General features: G+C 38.9%; 1 protein-coding gene across 1 annotated transcript in view; it reads right to left on the bottom strand.

The window, feature by feature from the left end:
- SPI1 (Spi-1 proto-oncogene) overlaps window positions 1-6,776 on the bottom strand; it is a 21,275-nt gene extending 14,499 nt beyond the window's left edge. Inside the window, exon 1 of the mRNA XM_009277498.2 lies at window positions 6,453-6,776. Within this exon, the coding sequence (XP_009275773.2) occupies window positions 6,453-6,497 (45 nt within the window). The 5' untranslated portion in view covers window positions 6,498-6,776. The remainder of the gene's footprint in view (window positions 1-6,452) is intronic.
- Between the last annotated feature and the right edge of the window lie 11,150 nt (window positions 6,777-17,926).

Below are 17,926 nucleotides of genomic sequence, written 5' to 3'. Positions count from 1 at the left end.
CAAAAAACGGTTTTGAAAAAAAAAAAAAAAAAAAAAAAAGTAATCCATCTCCTTAGACCCAGTCCATGTAGCAGAACTTGTCCTGTGGTATTACACAAGTTCTTCATATCCTGCCCCCCACCCTTCTGCGGGTACTACTTAGAGAGCTGTCTTGGGCATCAGGCCCAAGCCAAGATGCCATCACACCAGCACAGCAGGGAAACCTTTTATTTGGTAGTGACAGATATTTATATTATTATTCCTCCTGTACACAAAAGAGAAAGCAGAAACTTGTCTTGCCTAAGCATGTTACTCTGAGTGTTTCTAGGAGGTCTCACTAAATAGTGGCAGTTTGTAGGAGGGTAATGACATTGACAGAGGGCATAAAATAATTTTCTTTCTGAGTTTTTGTCGAAGATGTATGGATTGTATGGATTGTATGGATTGTATTGTCCAAACTGTAAAAGTTTGCTGGTTCAAATCAGCTGCACAGGGCTGTTAGATATGCACAGAGAAGACTTAACATGTCCAAATGTGGGGCAGATACTGAGTCGTGGCCTATTGGATGCTTAGCTGTAGAATTCAAGTCCTCTCTATCTTCTTAAAACAGGTGACATAGGGTAACTTTCCCATTTGTCTTCCTCCCCATGCCTAGTACTCCGCTGTTAATACGGTTTAACATCTTATGTTGTTTCAATAAAAGTGGTCTGTTTATTATTAGTTGTGCACAATTCTGTCGCTTCCTTTAATGTCTGGTTTTGTCTTTTTCCAGAATGAAGAGCTAGAGCAGGGCAATGTCCTTCACGGGGCTTTGCTAAACTTTTGTCCAATTAAGTTCATTACAATATTTTCTTCCAATCTGAACAAATTCTTACGGTGCCAACAGCAATGTAGAACTCAAACACCTTCTTGCTTTTTGTTCTGAAAGGAAATTATTTCTAGTAGGTACTAATAGAGACATTTTTCTTCTGTTAATGACTTCAGCATAACTAACTTTAAAGAAAAGGACAAATATTTAAAACAACATGATAACTTACATGATGGGCATATTTTTTATGTTCATAAGTCTATATGTTCATATGCCTATCTGTATGTCCCAAATCCTTATCTCCCTCCACAAATCTGTCTCATTTTTGGAACACCAGCATTTTGTATGGTGACAGCATGCCAGAAATGCAGGCGAGCTTCTCTTTTTCTTCCTCCTCTAGACTACTCGAGAACATGAAACCTAAGGCAGGAGCTGCCATTAAAATCCAGATGGAGGTGGTAGATGAGCAGCTGGCAAAAGGAAAAGATTTTTTTTTCTGGTGAAAACTACATCAGAGTTACCAGTGCTCATTAACTCTACTCTTTAATTCTTCTAGTTAACTCCTTCAGTTCATTCTGTTGGAATTTGGTGATTTAAAGATTGTCCTTTTCTAGGGATGTGATTTCTATGATGACATTGAAGAAATTGACATTGAAGATGAAGAAAGAGAGACTTATTCCCAGAGTATTAAGATGTTAGAACACAGAAAAATAGAAAATACTTTTAGAAGGTAGATCCTCAGTAGCAGCTGCATGCTGTATTAGCGTATCATATTGAAATGCACTGGTAAGATTGCCTAAAAGTCATGACTCCCAGAATACACACTAACTGGGCATCAGATCCATGGAATATTCAAAGCCTCAGGAGCAAATCCATTGCCTGGTTGTCAGCTCCCAATATAATCTGTGGTGGTGGATAATTGTTTTGGGGAAATCTTGAGAAGATGATAACCCACAATAAAGACAATCTAAGGGAAAGACTAAATAAAAGGAGCAAATCGCAGCAGGGATACCAGCGAAGGGACTCCTCTTATTTCTGGTCTCCAGAGGACATAGGTTCATTCTCCCTTTCAAGGGAGATTCAAGATGATTCCAATAGAATTGCCCTTCATCTACAGAGATTTAATGGGAAGTATAACGTATTTTCCAGATTTCAGAGGGGTGGTCAAAGGACACAGTACAGCATGGATTCTCTCTGATGCTTCTGGTTTCCCTCTACATATTTTCTTTGTGTTCTCTCTAACTGTGACTGGTTATACGCATTCACTCATCCCCATTCCTTAGACCTGTGATGTACTCTGATCTCTGACAAGAAAAAGTAATGAGACTGTGTCTTGTTTTCTTCAGGATAAAGTTCTGAATGGAATTTCTACTTTTGATTATTTTTGCAATTCACTCCATTCACCCATTTCCTCTCCATAAACATATGCTTCCTGTTAAATCATGTAAACCTGAAGAATGTATGAAGTTTTTGCATTCATATTCAGAATTGTTAATTTGTCATAACTCAAAGGAAAGCATTCATATTCTGTGAAAGGAGAGACCTCAACATCCAAATGGAAAATGCACATCATACTAGTTGGGAGAAATTGAGGTTAAAAAAGTCATAAATGTATATCATTTGAAAGAAAAATCTTTTTTTCCTTTCAACTAAAATACTAGAAACTGACTGAAATTATAAAAATTTTCCATATCTAAATGCATCAAAGTTTGTAGCTCTGATAAATATTTAGCCAAAAGTAAAGAAGTTTCCAAAGAAATCAGTGTCCTGTCGATCTAGGGTTAATTTGCTATGTATAAAATTTCCACTGCTACAACAAAAGCTCTATCACTTATCTTTACAGAAGTATACCTTGGCAGGAAGGCCAAGCATCAGTCCAAAAGTAGATAAACAATACATAGTTTAGGCATGGGAAAGAACGTTTGACTTTTCCTAGTTGTGTTCTTCCTTTGTTGTCTCTTCTTCCTTAAGATTTTCCAAACTCCCCCATTTCAGTCCAATATACTGTAACAGGCAATAGTGTCTCACAGTCTGAGAGCTGAGAATGAAGTATTTCTACCATTGAAAAGCTAGTTTTACAAGTTCAGATGTGTATTCAATGACCAGAGCTAAAGGAAGGTGTGTTAAATAGACTCTTAAAAAAGTGATTCCCTTAATATTTACAGATCTGGCTGACTGCAGAGCAAGTTGCAGATACTCAACATTTAAAAAACAGTCTGCTTTTACATAGATCATTGTTTTTTTACATACTCTGTTCTGAAAGTCTGGGACTTAAAATCTCTTTATGATGGATTGTGGGAAATTTCTTCCTTGAATTTGTTTTCTGCTCAGTGATCCATTTGATAAAATATGTATGTGTAAATCCTTGTTAACTCATGCAACCTGGACCAATCCATCCCCACAAAAGACTTGAATTGGCACCACTTTCCATCTTGGTGTCTGATCTTCAAGGGCACAGTAACTAATATGGGAAGATGTATATTAAATATTTAAAAGTTTATGTATCATAAACTTAAATAGATGGTGGTCAAAGGAGACAGTACAGCATGGATTCTCTCTGATTATCTTTATCTTACGGGAAGGTGGGTTATTTTCATCTATTCATTAGAGAAACTATTTCCAAGAACAGGTTTTTAATCTCTCTCTGTTTTTTCTTTAAGTTTTATTAAAAGGTTTTTCTCTAGTTAGAGAGAAGAGGTTTCACCATGTGCTGCTGTTGCCTCTTGTACCAATCTTTACCCACTTGCCCCGTCCTTCTCTGGAACCTCCCCACCCACACACCCATTTCATCATCTTACTTACTAATAGCACTTCCATGACACTGAACTGTTTTGTTTCCCCTGACAAAAAGCAAAGAATGGCTTATGTTACAATTTAATATTTAACTGATGTCAATGGCCATTTGTTCTATCAATTGTTTTCATGTAAAAGAGTGACAGAAAGCTTTGTTAGCAACTCATAGCTGCGGTCTGAAGTTGATATCTCCTTTCCTACATGCCATGAGGTGCAGTACGCTATCTAAAACCGACCTCAAGCAAGAGGTCAACAAACAATACTTTATCTGTGTCAGACTTTGACAAATGGACAATTGCCTCCATCTTCCTTCTTTGCCCTGAAAATCAAGGGAAAAGCCACAAAACTACTTGAAGAAAGCCTGGTTGGCATTGGTTAAGAGAGTTACCGGGGACTCAACTGAATAGCAATCTGAAAATTCTTGTTATTCACCAAGACTTTGTCAGATGATTCCAGGTGATTGTAAATTCACTAAATGCTGATCTTTTTTTGTTATCCTGACATAATTATTCACTGGCATGTGATTCAGAAATACTCCACACAGTTTCCAATTGTGTGCTGCTGAGACAAGTTTTAAGGCCAAGATTAACTGTATTTCCTTGGAAAAAAGTTACAGTGTAACTATTTTAGAAAAGATGAGTAAAAATATTGGCACGATCACTCATTGGGCCAGCCTCACTGGACCATGCTGGCAATGCAGTTATGTGGAACAGAGCGCTTCTGTGGGGCATTTTCGCTCTCATACAAATATACTTCCATTCAAAGCTGTGATTTCTACAGGTGGCTACTTAGGGATTCACATATAACTGGGGCCCTCTTTAGGCAAAGGTGTTTGACTTAATAATTTTTCACCCCGTAGCACAACTATCATGCACTGGAAGACATGGGCCCAGTTTGCAGAACTTTTCCATACAAAATTCCTAATCTTCAGAGAAAGATGCAGTACTCCTAAACCATTTGAGCAGCATTTTCCAAACGAAGGCTAAGAGTTTCCTAGCATAGTCAAAAGGAAGGCAGTTACTGACCCACCCTCAACTGAAAGGGGAGGGGCAGAGGAGGGAAGTATTGCTTCACAGAAACCCCTGTCTAGAAACAGGCTTATGTCTGCCCTCTGAAAAAGTCCCAGGAGGCACAGACTTTTATAACGATGCCATGTGGGGCTCTAACTGGCAGTGCTCAAAGTGCACTTAAAACAATTTTGAAAGTACAAAACACAAAATTATTAAATTTTGGACATTTTAATCACAAAAATAGAAACAAAATTGCCCTGTCAAGTGCTCCTGTAAGACATAATTGTATTTTCACTGCCTGTTGTATCATTCATCTGAACAGAGTTCAGCCAGAATATTAACTGCAACACAAATTAGAATATGGGCCAGACTGTGTTAGATTTTCACTCCATTTATTCGATGTATGCACTGGAATTCAATACTGAAAAAAAGAGTCCAGAAAACTTGGCTATGAGTGAATGACTGGACAGAAAATTAACAATTTTTTTTTTTTTTAAATGGAGGTGCTGGTTTCTGGGGTAGCTGAGGACAAGGTTTGGGTTTCTTTGTAAGTTTTTTTTAAGCCCAACAAGTAACAGATTGAGAAATCTCTGTGTACTTTTTACATTTTCTCAGTTTCTTTTCAGATTTCTATCCTGACGCATTTACAGTAGATCCACTGGGCAACTCGGTGTATTTAAGAAAAAGAAAAAGAAAAAAGATTTTTAGGGTCTTCTCATCCTTTGGGTAGATAGGGGATTTCAGGGACACCGATGATGAACTGCTAGAATAAAGGGTCTCCCGAAAAGAAGACATATTTTTTCAGTCAACATGGATACCAAACATGAAAGGAATTCAACGGACCATCTTTCTGGGCGGAAGATAAGGAAACATGTCTTTAGCCTTCATTAGATGGGACAAGACAAAAAGAAAACTTGATACAAGTTTTGTTAAAAGGACTCTTGGATCTCTATTGTCTCTTTCTGTTTTCTGAACACATACAGCAATTACCGTAAGTCATCTACCACATAAAAAGCCAAGTAAAACACCTTATCTGACATCTCTTCAGCTTCTACAAACTTAATAAAATCTGGTTAGGGCCTCTTTTATCCATTCTGCTTAGAGATTTCCCATTAAGGTTAGTTTCTGAACAACAGGTTAGTGACATTGCGTTCTTCACAAATAATAATTTCCGAACTCATCATATGATAAATTACAGCAGTGTAACAATGCTTCAGAGTTAAATAAAGTATAGAAACAGCCTCATAAGCATACAGAAAAATTTGTATCTTAGAGAAAACACTGAAAGACCCAATTAAGTGCTGTGGGTTTTTTCCCCTCATTCACCAATTGCTTTTTCATAGCAAGTGAATTCAAGAGAATTCAGTTCAAAAGAAGCTGAAGTTAGAAACTAAAATGCCATCATTGCAAAGAGCACAGAGTCCAAAAAAATGCAATACGTAAAATCAACATTCAGCAACTCTTCTCTCACAGATTGGTAGATAGCTAAATACATAAACTATGTCAGAGACTCCAGATTATTAAGAATTACAACCTGAAGAAAGACTCGGCCTTATATCACAAAGCCGGCGCTGAAGAAAAAAATTTACTGACTTGCTATACACATACTGTACAAAAATACCATACATTTAATCTGTGAAAACAAATGGAGATCAAAATCAGATACAAGTTTAGGGAGGAAACATTAATTTCCCATTCATTGCAATGTTGTCACTAGCTTTATATATTGACCTAAGCCCAACTTCCTGGCATTACAAATACAGACCAAAACAGAGATATTCTCAAATAATAAAACCTGCTTTACTTTGCCTTTTGCTACTGAGTCCAATGATCCATACTAGGAATAAACCCCATATACTCACAGGGGGAATGAGGGGAAATCCTTCCATTTTGCAAGCTTGCAACATTCAGCCAACTTCTGAGTGAATTTTTCTTAATTCAGTTTTCAAACATCCAGAAAAACTGACTTGAAAAAATCACATGAAACAGAAAAAAAACAAAAAAAGAAAAAAAAAAGAAAAAAAAAAGAAAAAAGTGAGATCCTCGGACTCCGTGAAGTCCCTTTGCAGTGATGGATCTCAGGAGGAGACGGAGACCCTAACAAGTTTTCATAGTTTGCCCTAATAGGTTCTGAGGTGAACTTCTTCCCGAGTTGTATGTGAAGTTCCTGATTTTATCAAATGTCTGTAGAAGGGAGATAGCCCTTGGGTCTATCAGTGTGCTGTGACATCACAGCTTTTAGCCGAAAAAAAAAAAAAAAAGAAAAAAAAAAGAAAAAAGTGAGATCCTCGGACTCCGTGAAGTCCCTTTGCAGTGATGGATCTCAGGACAGGAGACGGACCCTAACAAGTTTTCATAGTTTGCCCTAATAGGTTCTGAGGTGAACTTCTTCCCGAGTTGTATGTGAAGTTCCTGATTTTATCAAATGTCTGTAGAAGGGAGATAGCCCTTGGGTCTATCAGTGTGCTGTGACATCACAGCTTTTAGCCAGTTTGCATAAATCTCATTTCAGGGAGCTGCGGCGCTGTAACAGGAAGTCTGCCCTGAGCCAGATCTGCCATGGGCAGGTGCTTACTGTATAACAGCAACCCAGAGCCTGGGCCTGCTACCAACAAACAAGCATATGGGTGCAGTGCTCTGTGGAGGACTATGTGCTTCCCACTGTAGATGAACCTTAACAATGGTGCTGCTCCCTCGTTTAATAATGTATCATAGAGACACAGTCCTGACAACTTCTGTGAGGACACAGAACTTATGTGCAGTGGCATAGACTTGCTTTAATAATAGTCCTGTGTTGGAATTAGGTGGCGATACTTAGCAGAAAGGTAAAAAAGAGTATGCAGTTTCAAATATACTGTCTTAGGTTTCTACAAAACACTGAAGTTAAGCCCCTTCATAAACTTTGCAATAGAGCAAAATGATTCCGTGAAAGATACTTGGTCCTCTTACGTGTTTCTTGTGATTTCTTTTCTTTTCTACCTTCTGCAAGGAGAAAGCGAGTGGGGAAAAGGAGAAAGTATTACATGTCCCACACAATGACCCCGACTGCCTTTAACAGTGAGCGGAGAGCAAGATTTGTAGACTTGTATCTAAACAGTCAGGTGCCGAAATGTCATGTAGAGATTTTGCTTTAGCTCTCCTCACATGGTATTCTCCCCTTTCTTTATCCCACTGCATTTGGCTTCACTGAACAAATGCCCTTCGTACTGAGGTTCTGGCAGGGGCAGGGGTGAGTGGGCCACCGGGCAGGATGTAGAGGGTGGAGCCTTGCTACAAGGGGAGAACGCTCTCATTCTGCAAAATGCTTTCTTGCTTTGCAGTTAGTTACTAATGTCTTGGAAAAGTGAAGTTTCTTTGTCTGGGCTGTTCCCCTTCAATCTATGCCCATGTGCCACAGGTTCTGCTTTTGAAAGTAGCCTGTTCACCACTCACCTGGGTCTATGTGTGAGGGGGAATTTCAGCCACTACAGACTTCCTCCCTTGTACACTGGTAAAACCAGAGGCCACTCACAAGTTCCTCTCATTCCCCACCCTAAGGAACTCAACAAGCAAACCATATTAGCAATGGGATAAGACCAAGAACATGATGGGAGATTAACTCTTGAAGCCCCAAACTGAATTTCACTAGCATCAGTTGATACATAAGCATTTCGTTCTTATTTTATTTGTACAATGAAATCTTGACTTTAACTTAGAAATAAGCAAGCTGCTAAACAGTCCACTTCTGTCTCTGAGATGGTTCTCAAGTCTCTCCTTGGACACCAGCCTGAAAGTGATTCAGAACCACCTAAGGGAAAAGGAGAGAAGCAAAGTACAGTCCCGATGATAAAATTCAGTGCAAACAGAGGAGAAGGGAGTGAACAACAGCATACACAAATCTTAAAGTGGGTAATTGGATAATAGGTGATAAAAGTAATTGTGGAAATTGTGTGTCTATTAAAAAGGTTATTCAGAACAAAGAAGATATGCTATCTGATTCATTGTGCACTGAAAGATAGCTTAAGCAGCTACCGGAAGGTTTAAAAATGTAGTGTTTTACACAGAGAGGCTTCTATTAAAGTGAAATGCAACTATATTTCATAGGCTGGAGGATATTTCTGTGCTGTCTCTTAGCACAGTAAATTACCTAATAAAGATAGATATTTTGCACCAGCCTTACCACACTCAGCGAATGCTAGATTACCAACATTATCAACCATGTTTAACATATGAGTAATCATAAGCGCACCAAGGTTATCAATATAAATACTGAAATTGATTCTCTGTATGATTAATTAGGACCAAATAATATGCCATAAAGCTTGAGGACCAGCAGAAAGTCCAGAAGTTGAATAAGCTTCCTAGGAAGGAGAGTATCTCCATAAATGGAAATGCTAAAAGCGAAATAAAATGCTTCTTTACACTATCATATTTGTGTAGGAACATCACTAGTAACAATCTTGCTAAAATTCAACATAGATTACTTTCTCACTGTTGCATATAACTGGTGTTTTATCCTATGTTTGTAATCACAAAATCTTCTCACTCATAAAGGAAGGTCTACTAGAAATGGTACTTTTGGCCCAGATCCTTGCAGTACCTTATTAGATGACTTACATGCAGAAAACAGGTGAAGTTACTAAAGAATTGTATAGTATAGAACTGATTTCCAGAGGCATATGATGTGAATTGCTACTCACAGAGTGTAATCTGACCTTCAAAAAGGCTTTTGAAGTAGGGTAGGGATCCTTCTCCGTGATGGGAATTTAGAGAACTAGAGAAAAACCTGCTGAGTTGAAAGATTAAGTTTCTGAAAGAATATTTCTGAAAACATTTAGCATTCATATTAATCTGAGAGATTTTCCCTCTAAACATCACCTCACTGCGTGCGGTTTTTTGAAATAGTTCTTCCCCTACCTCTACCCATTTATTCTTCAAGCTACTTCTAACCACAACCTACCAAAGCAAAAGGGTTTCAACTTGCAGCCACATCACAGAGACGTCCCGTTACCTCAAACCTTGTTTGGTGCTTGGAAGGTAATTTTTCTCCCTACTAAAACCACATACAACATCATTCATCCTGAAGTCTTTTAATCAGAAACAGGTGTTTACATAGATTCTGCTACTGAGTTTTCTTGTAACAGTAAGACAAGACCTCTAAGCAAGGGATTCCCTTCTGTGTTCCATATTCTTCCCAGAGCTATGTTTTCCATTGAACTTGTTTTATCTAGAGGTAATATGCTTTGTGGGTCTTGTATACCATCCTTTAACATTCAATATCCATTCAGATGACATGGGGGTTCTGCCCTCTTCTCTTAAGAGACCCTATGGGTCTCTCTGACTGTGGAACTTGTGGGGTCTGGAGCTCTAGAGCACAATCCTCTGCATTTAACTCTTCGTTACATATACTGCTACTGAGTTGAAGATATGAGTTGAAATATCTTTGTTGCATTTTTCCATAATGAGAGAGTAGGAGCCAGAAAATGGCTGCTGCAAGTTACTGGCTGGGAAGAATTTGTTACCACTTTTTCTCACATGGAGCTTCACCTTAGGATCCTTAACAGTCTGAATGTAGACTCCACTGAAATACGTGCTCCCCTTTCCACTGTGATAGGTTATCACTCACTGATGTTCCCTTGTGATACCCACAGGTTTATTACCATGGCTACATTTGAACAAAGACTTTTCCTCACTATGTGAGCATCCCCTCCTAGAGTTGATGCAGTTACGAGTGGCAAAAGAGTGCTTTTGACAGTCCAGCTTTCATGAGGTCCTGAGTTTTATGTAACGGCATCTGTACAAGGACTTTTGCCAGTGGAAAATGTCATTAAAATGTCATTAAAATATCACAGTCTTAACTAACTTCACTATATTGGCAAAGATTTTTGAGCATAGACTAGACTAAATCCATATCAGAATGAAGATAACCATTTTCACTGGGAGGAAAAGGAGTAATTTAAGTCAGTAGTAATCCAGAAAGCCTCATGGATTTTTTAAGAACCATTATGATATGCAATCACTTACAGAAATGAAAAGCACTTCATTTCTCATTTTATTAGTAACTTTTAAACTGTCCATAAAGCAGAATTCAGCAAAGAGGAAAATCTCCCTTTGACAATTTATATGGCTTCAAGATCTGTTTACATCTCAGCTACATTTTAGTATTTACTGTATTTGGAAAAACTTGTTTTGGCTTTAAGACGTGTTCAAATAGCTATTAGATTTGATGTCAGTTTTTAATGATCTTCTGCATTCCGCAGGCAACAGATTTTCAGGTTACACATTCCTGCTCATTTCCAGTCATCCAATCTCTCAAAGCCTTTGTATCATTTCAAGCAATTAACATGGAAGACTGCTCTAATACCATCTAATTTTGAAGTCTACATACTACGTACAGTCAGTAGCACCAGTAAGATGCAAGCAGTATTGTCTAACATCCCTTCATAGAGTTGTGCCTTGAACCTACAGTCCAATTGACATTCCACCCCGCAAAAGCAGATACTTTAATAGTCAAAATTAAACTATAAGGATGAGGTACATCTGAGATATGGCTCAATAAGAGCATATCTGTAGAGAAAAAAATTGTTGTTGCTGAAGGCTCAACAACCACCCTGTATTTCCTCTGGGGGGTGTCACTTCAGACTGGCTCTAGTCTGATGCCATGGACTGAATTCCCATTTCCAGCTGGAGCCCTGAGCCACATCTTCAGTTTCATCGGAAAAGAATCCAGTTTATGCACTCTAATACTGCTATGTGGTGCAAATTAAAGTACAGTAAGTGGGGAGGATCATGAGATTAATTTTAGAAGTGCACTTATTATCTGAACTGAATTGCTGATCTACACCCACCATTAGAGAGGATTCTTTCCCTGGGTCTGTAGTGACCTCCACCAAGCTGTGTCAGAAATACCTCTGCTGTATGAAGTTTGATTTGGATATTTAGGCAGCAGTTTCTTCTTGAGAATGCAGCTGTATCTAGGAAGAAGTCTTGCTCTTCTAATGTAAATAACACCTTGCAGACTTGCATCTTATTAGGATTATATCTCTTAGTAATCTCTCAGAATTCTAAAGAGAAAAACACTATTCACAAATAAACATGTCTTTAGGTAGCCAGTGGGTTTACAACTGCGCTTCCTGTTCTCTACCACCCCTTTCACAAGGACTTTTTGGTATTTTGGTACTATATTTTTTGTAAGGTTGTACTGCTAACAATATATGGGTTGATACTTTATTTCCTCCCTCCTGTTGTTCTCATGACTGTGGTTATTGGTCTTCTAATTTTGCAATCTTTTTTTTAATACAAGCAATTTTCTGTACCTACACTCCAGTATTTGACTGTACTGAACTGTATTTAAGTCTTCTTCTTGTTGTGCCAGAAGTATTACATCAATCATTAAACAATTACACTATTGTATTATATTATATATTAAACAAAGACTAGGGAGGACCAGTTGTGTGAAGGGTCTTAAAAGGACTTCAAAATTTGTTTTTGATGTGATAATTGAGAGGAATATAGTGGAGAAATACAAAAGAGAGCATTTCAACGGTATTTTCATCCCCCCTTACACTAGAGAAAGGAGAGAAAGGGAAAAAAAAAAGTCTGAAGCCAGGAAGGCCAGAGAGAAGGAGTCTGCCATAGTTCAGGCCATTGGTGGGTGAGAGTTTAGGCAATGGAAGTAAAGTGAAAAAATTTGATCTTACAGGTGTCCTGCAAGAGGAAGCTGCACATCCTTGATAAAGCCTGCTTGTGTAGATTGGCATAGTGTCAGAGACAACACCCAAGTGACAGCGAGAGTAAGAAGAATAGCTTTGCTAAAAGAAGGAGGTAGAAGGGAAGGAAAACAGAGAGGTTTTGTTTTGACCATGTTATATTAGCGGTAGCAGTGAAACATTTTAAAGAATGTTATAGAAGAATAAGCTAAGAGGTATGTATGTATCTCAGAAAATGAGAAAAATGAAATGATCTTCCCATTTTAGGAGAAGAGACCTCCACAAATCTGACCCAATTAATGGTGTGGAGAGCCTAAGGTCTCATGACTGAGAAGATTTCACTGCAGTGACAGAGGGGTGCAGAGGAGCGGAATGCTTTGGATGCTAAGTGCTTGTATATGGCTGAAAGGGAAAAAGGGAAAGAGGAACTTGGGGTATCTTAGTTTGTAGGACTGGATCGATTCACAATAATTCCCAGAAGGAGTTAAACATTTTCTGGGGTTAAAGTGAATCAGAATCTGTACACCGTGTGCTGGAAATTCCCTAAATGATTTCAGTGGTCATTAAGAAAAGGGAAATGGTTCTTTTCTGAGTAGGAGATGGTAGGAGACAGAGGAGTAGACACCAAAACAGAGCCACCGCTGAGTATTTATAACTCAGCTGACTCTGTCCCCAGATTGCAGGATTCCTGCCAGCTGAGATGGGGACAGACTTTCCCAATGGCTTTGTCTGTTGAGGGGGGTCCTGTTAGTAACCATTGTGACCCATTGTGACTGATAACACAACAGGCTGAGATAGTTACAGTTCTATTAGGAATACTACATGCAGTTATATGCAGCATGGGCAAATATAGGTAAAGCTGCTGATAAAATGCGCTCTGCTGATAAATGGAGCTTCAACTCTTCTGCAGTCACCTTATTCCCACTCCTATGACCCTGGGCTTACTCAAATTTTTTACCACTTCAGTCACAGACCTCACCTACATACAAAGCCTTAACTGTTTATTTAAAATTTAATTCAAGTACTGGATTGTGTATTTTAAACAGTGACTAAATTTAACATAGTTTACAGTTGCAGCATGTTATTACCAATGTTGTTGTTTTCATTTAATTCAGTAATATAGAAATTAAATTTAGTTTAACTAGTACAAGTATTATGTTTAGACCTATATTTTCCAGTCATGATTTAGTGACTTTTCAACTCACCATTTGTAGGCCTCTGCAAGTCCATGGACTATTTCTGAGGGATCTGAGAAAAATAACAAAAAGTAACCCTGTTATCAGTGGGCTTAAACTGACCATGTAAATTGCATGTATGTTTGCACCTACATGGAAGCATTTTAGAGATCTGCAAGTAAAAAAGTTTTTGAACTCTGTGACCTAGAGGAACCTCCAATTTTATTTTATTTGTATAGCTTTTCTTCTGAGTACCGTTTGCCTCCAGCCAAGATCTTGCCATCATCCCCCAGTCCCTAACAGGCTGTAAGATTTCTACTGTGGTGAGAAGAAATATAACGTGTCTGTCCCAAGTTAGTTTCTCCACCAAACCAATGGCAAAGTTGGCCTTTGGAGCAGCAGGCAGAGGACAAAAACTTCAGGAGTGCTGTTTATCTCACTATCCCAACCCACAGTGTTTCCCAGTCCTGCTCCTGCTCCCCCCCGTTGCTGCTTCTGCCTACTTTCCTAGTAATCTCTCCTTGATGCTACGGCTAGATGAAGCTTTTTCAGTGTTTTATTGCTAATCATTCATGTAAGCATAATCTTTCTGGACAGCACTCTACTCACCCATCCACCCTGTCTCTGGTGTTAAAGATGTCTGAGGTATTGTAGAAGATTCCTCTACAAATGAAGATCTTCTCAATATTGCTTTTTGCTTCACAGCTATTGTTCTGGTCATGATATCACTTTGCATGCCCAGTGCAGATTACTGTCAACCTAGAATAACCGAGCATTACTGACTGCCCTGCCATGGTTTAACCTTCCAGAGGCCACCAATCCCATATGCATTGTGCAGAACTTTTTTACTACTTATTTATGGGAATGCATTTTCACTTTTAGTTTATGCTACGTAACTGCATACATTTAGTGCAAAATTCTGCTTTGTACTGAGTATTTTTGAATATGCAGAGCTCTTTGAGTGTTTTGGAATGAAAATTATGGTGGTGGGTACAGAATTTAAAGCAAATCCGGTCTGCAATGAAACACAAACCCACAGCAGTAGCTGCTGGACTGAGCTCACCATGTAGTTTCCAAACAAGCTGACAGCAGTAGGAATCGTGGTTTATAAAAAGTTGCCAGCAGTGCTGAGCTGGTGAAGAGAAAGAGGAAGCTACAACGGGAAAGAGAAAAAAAGCACAACCAAAGGCAACTTCACTTCTCTGCCTTTACTGTTTTTAAATAGATTTGGCTCTAAGTTGCTGTTGAGCATGCTGTGAAGAACAGCGATAACCTCACAAACTGAGAGCCCCACAATATTTATCCCTTTCTGAACACCACCTGCAAATCACGTCCCAGTTCTAAGGGACTTCTTTATGGTTTTGTGCATACATGTGAGAATCTGTGTATGTATGTACGTATGAATATACACCATGTTACCAAAACTATTGCTCAATAGCATGCCAGTAAATAGAAGTTTACTAGAACAGCTTTTGCCATTTTACTCCTCCTTTGCATGATATGCTGAGCTGTTCTCCTGAGATTGTTTCCTGATGTTCCCATCCACTTCAGGCTGTGAATTTCACTTTTCCTTCCACAATTCTTCTTGTCCTATGAAAAGTGAAAGACTGCTTCTCATCCTCAAGCCACCAGTAGCAGGAAATCATCTAAGGCACTATTGACTGCATTGTCTTGTACTGGGTGTTACAACGATGGGAAGGTGCTCTTGACGAGCTCAGTTGGGGACTGGGGCACAGACTGACTCCTTTCACTTTGGGAAGGAAATCTAGCTGATCGGAGGTTCTCTAGCCAGAAGGCAAGCCTCCTGTGAGGTTATATCTTTGGTCTTATTACAAGTGCTGCACCAGGTGATGGAAGATATGCTGCATCAAAGGGAGAGTGTAACTGGAAAGCTAAACCCAGAAAGCAGAGGAATAATGTGAGAAAGGCTGATGATTAAAATTAGTTGGGTTAGAGTCTCCTTTATTTTGTGTCATTCTGGGATCACAGCTTTGATTCTGTGTATTTTAGTTGAGATGGGATTAACTTTTTGTAGAGCTAGTCAGAAGACTTCAGGAAGAAGAAAACATTGCAGACGGAAAGACCTTAGGGGCTCTGCAGGTTAATTGCATTTTGTGTTACACTGTATAGTTAGCTCTCTGAAAGAAGGACCTGGCAGAGTCTCTCTGCATGTTCATTGCTCTGAATCTGAACACAAGGAATCAAAATGAAAACCATACAAAGGTGTAATAATCTGTTTCAGTAGCTGTGCTAGTCCTAGGAAGAGGGCTGCCATTGGCATGCCCTAGAAGAACTGGGCATGATCCTTGAGGATACACTGAGGATATGTTTAATCTGCAACCAACCTATATTGTTGCAGTATGGGTCACAACACTAGCCAACTCTCCCCTGTAAGTTGGAGGCAAAACGCAGTAGCAGAACACGTGAATCCCATGACTTCCCGGCAGCTAGAATGCAGAGTGTAGTTGCAAAGGGTTGTTTAAGCACCCAAACTTTATAATAATGATTTCTTTCCCTTTCTCATTGACTTTTTGGCACCAAACCTATTGGCACATTTGCTTGTAGTGCCTGACATATCAATATATACCAAGGTGTTTTCAGCTCTGGTGCCAGAGCCCTTTATGTTTAGCAACCATGTGAGTTGGTAGTGGGATCTGCAGTGCTCTTTTTTTTTTTTCTTGCTGAAACATTAACATCAAACCTTAGGGAGAGACAATGCTAAAATTACTGCCTTTTACAAGTTAACCTCCTGACGATGAAAGAATGGCCTAATGGATATGTATTCTTCCTCAGAATCTCCTCAGAGAACATTCTGCATTTCTTTCCGTTCCCATTTTGCATAAGGTCAGAAGAGACCAGGCTTTTCTTTATGACCACTATGTGTAGGCTTGGAGAGAGACACTGTGTAGATCCCTTTCCATCCAACAGATACACTTAGTTCTTTTGCAATGTGCACAAGCCTGGGATCACTCCCAGCTGCCTTTCTGCTATCATGGAAAGAAATTTTCCTAAATATTTTTCTGTTTATTCTCCTGATCCAATCAGTTCTTAGAAAGATCAAAACTGGATGCAGCTATTGTAGTTACTCAAAAAACCATGATTCCTGAGACAAGAATAATGAACATCAACACCTTCGTGGTCAGTCATCACCAAATGGTCTAGCTATGCTTTCAAAGAAACAAGGACAAATTTTTCACCCTGACCCCAAAGGACTACATCTGGCTTGGTGTTGGGAACATCACTGATGAAAGACGCTTGACTGAAATATAAAACATAACCCAAATCAGGAAGTCATTATCATGCTGTTTCAACAAAATTAAATGTAAACCATTTTCAGTGGTTTTTTTCAAGTAAAGTCTTAATCCATCCTAGATTAATTTTCAAAATCTTTATTCTTTACATTCTTGAAACAATCAAGACTTAACTTTTGAAACCAGACATGTTAGCCTGTAGTCCTCGTAAGTTTAAAAGGCATTATGTTCTTCTTAAGTCTGATTCATGTTTATTTTCCTATAGAGACCCACCTCCATTTTGGAAACCCAAAGACCTGATGAGTCAAATTTTGTCAAATCTGTGATAGTCTGTTTATTTACCACCTTTTCATCAAAAACTATTTATTGTTGCTATCACTTCAGAAAAGGCGAGTTGTCCGAAAATAAGCTCTCTTGGCAGATCCTCCTTACAGGGTGATCTTGTGACAATAAAGCCTCATACGAGAGTAACTAAAATAGCTGCTAATTTAAATGTCAGTGAGTTTACAATCTCTTGGAGATTTTTCCCTAAGTTTTATTCCTATGTGTTATGATGCTAAACACACGCCTTAGACATTGAGGGCCTTCTATTCTCAGAATAATGCCAAATAGTTTAGAGGGCCACAGCAGGATTATCCACACCCCAGGCTGCAGCAGCACCTTCAAGATCCTCCAGACAAACTGGTATACCTACATAGTAAGGCACTAAGAAGAAACTTCAGCTCAGCCTTGGGTCTGGCTATGCCACTGTATGCCACATACCTCCCCCAGGCATCAGTTTGAAGATCTCTGCACAATAATATATTATTCAGGATAGACATGCTTTGTGGCAGTTTATAGCACACCGAAAAACATGTCCCCCAGAGAATTTGTCTCAATCCTAGAACAATTTTCTCACAAATCCTGTCAGCCAGCAGGACCTTCCTCTTATTTTAGCATTTTAGCACATTCCACTGAGGCTAAAGCTGTTTTCTTAGCCTGTCTTAGATATATTGCATTTGCATTACATTACCCTGTGACCTGACTGACAGATTAGATGTTAGATTTGGGGGAGACCTCTTCTAGAATCTGTAGTGAGGACTCCAGGGGTCATCTTCCTAGCAGTCAGAAATTGCTAATTTGTCATTAGTGAATCCACCTGGAATAAATATGAACAAAACATCTCAAGCGGTTTTAAAGTGATTATGTACTTCTGCAGTTTCCAGTTCTTCTATTTTTGTGC

This window comes from Aptenodytes forsteri, unplaced genomic scaffold, assembly GCF_000699145.1.
Source record: "Aptenodytes forsteri isolate BGI_AS27 unplaced genomic scaffold, ASM69914v1 Scaffold146, whole genome shotgun sequence".
NCBI lineage: Eukaryota > Metazoa > Chordata > Aves > Sphenisciformes > Spheniscidae > Aptenodytes > Aptenodytes forsteri.
Note: the sequence above shows the minus strand (reverse complement) of the source record. Positions and strands in the feature narration are given on the sequence as shown.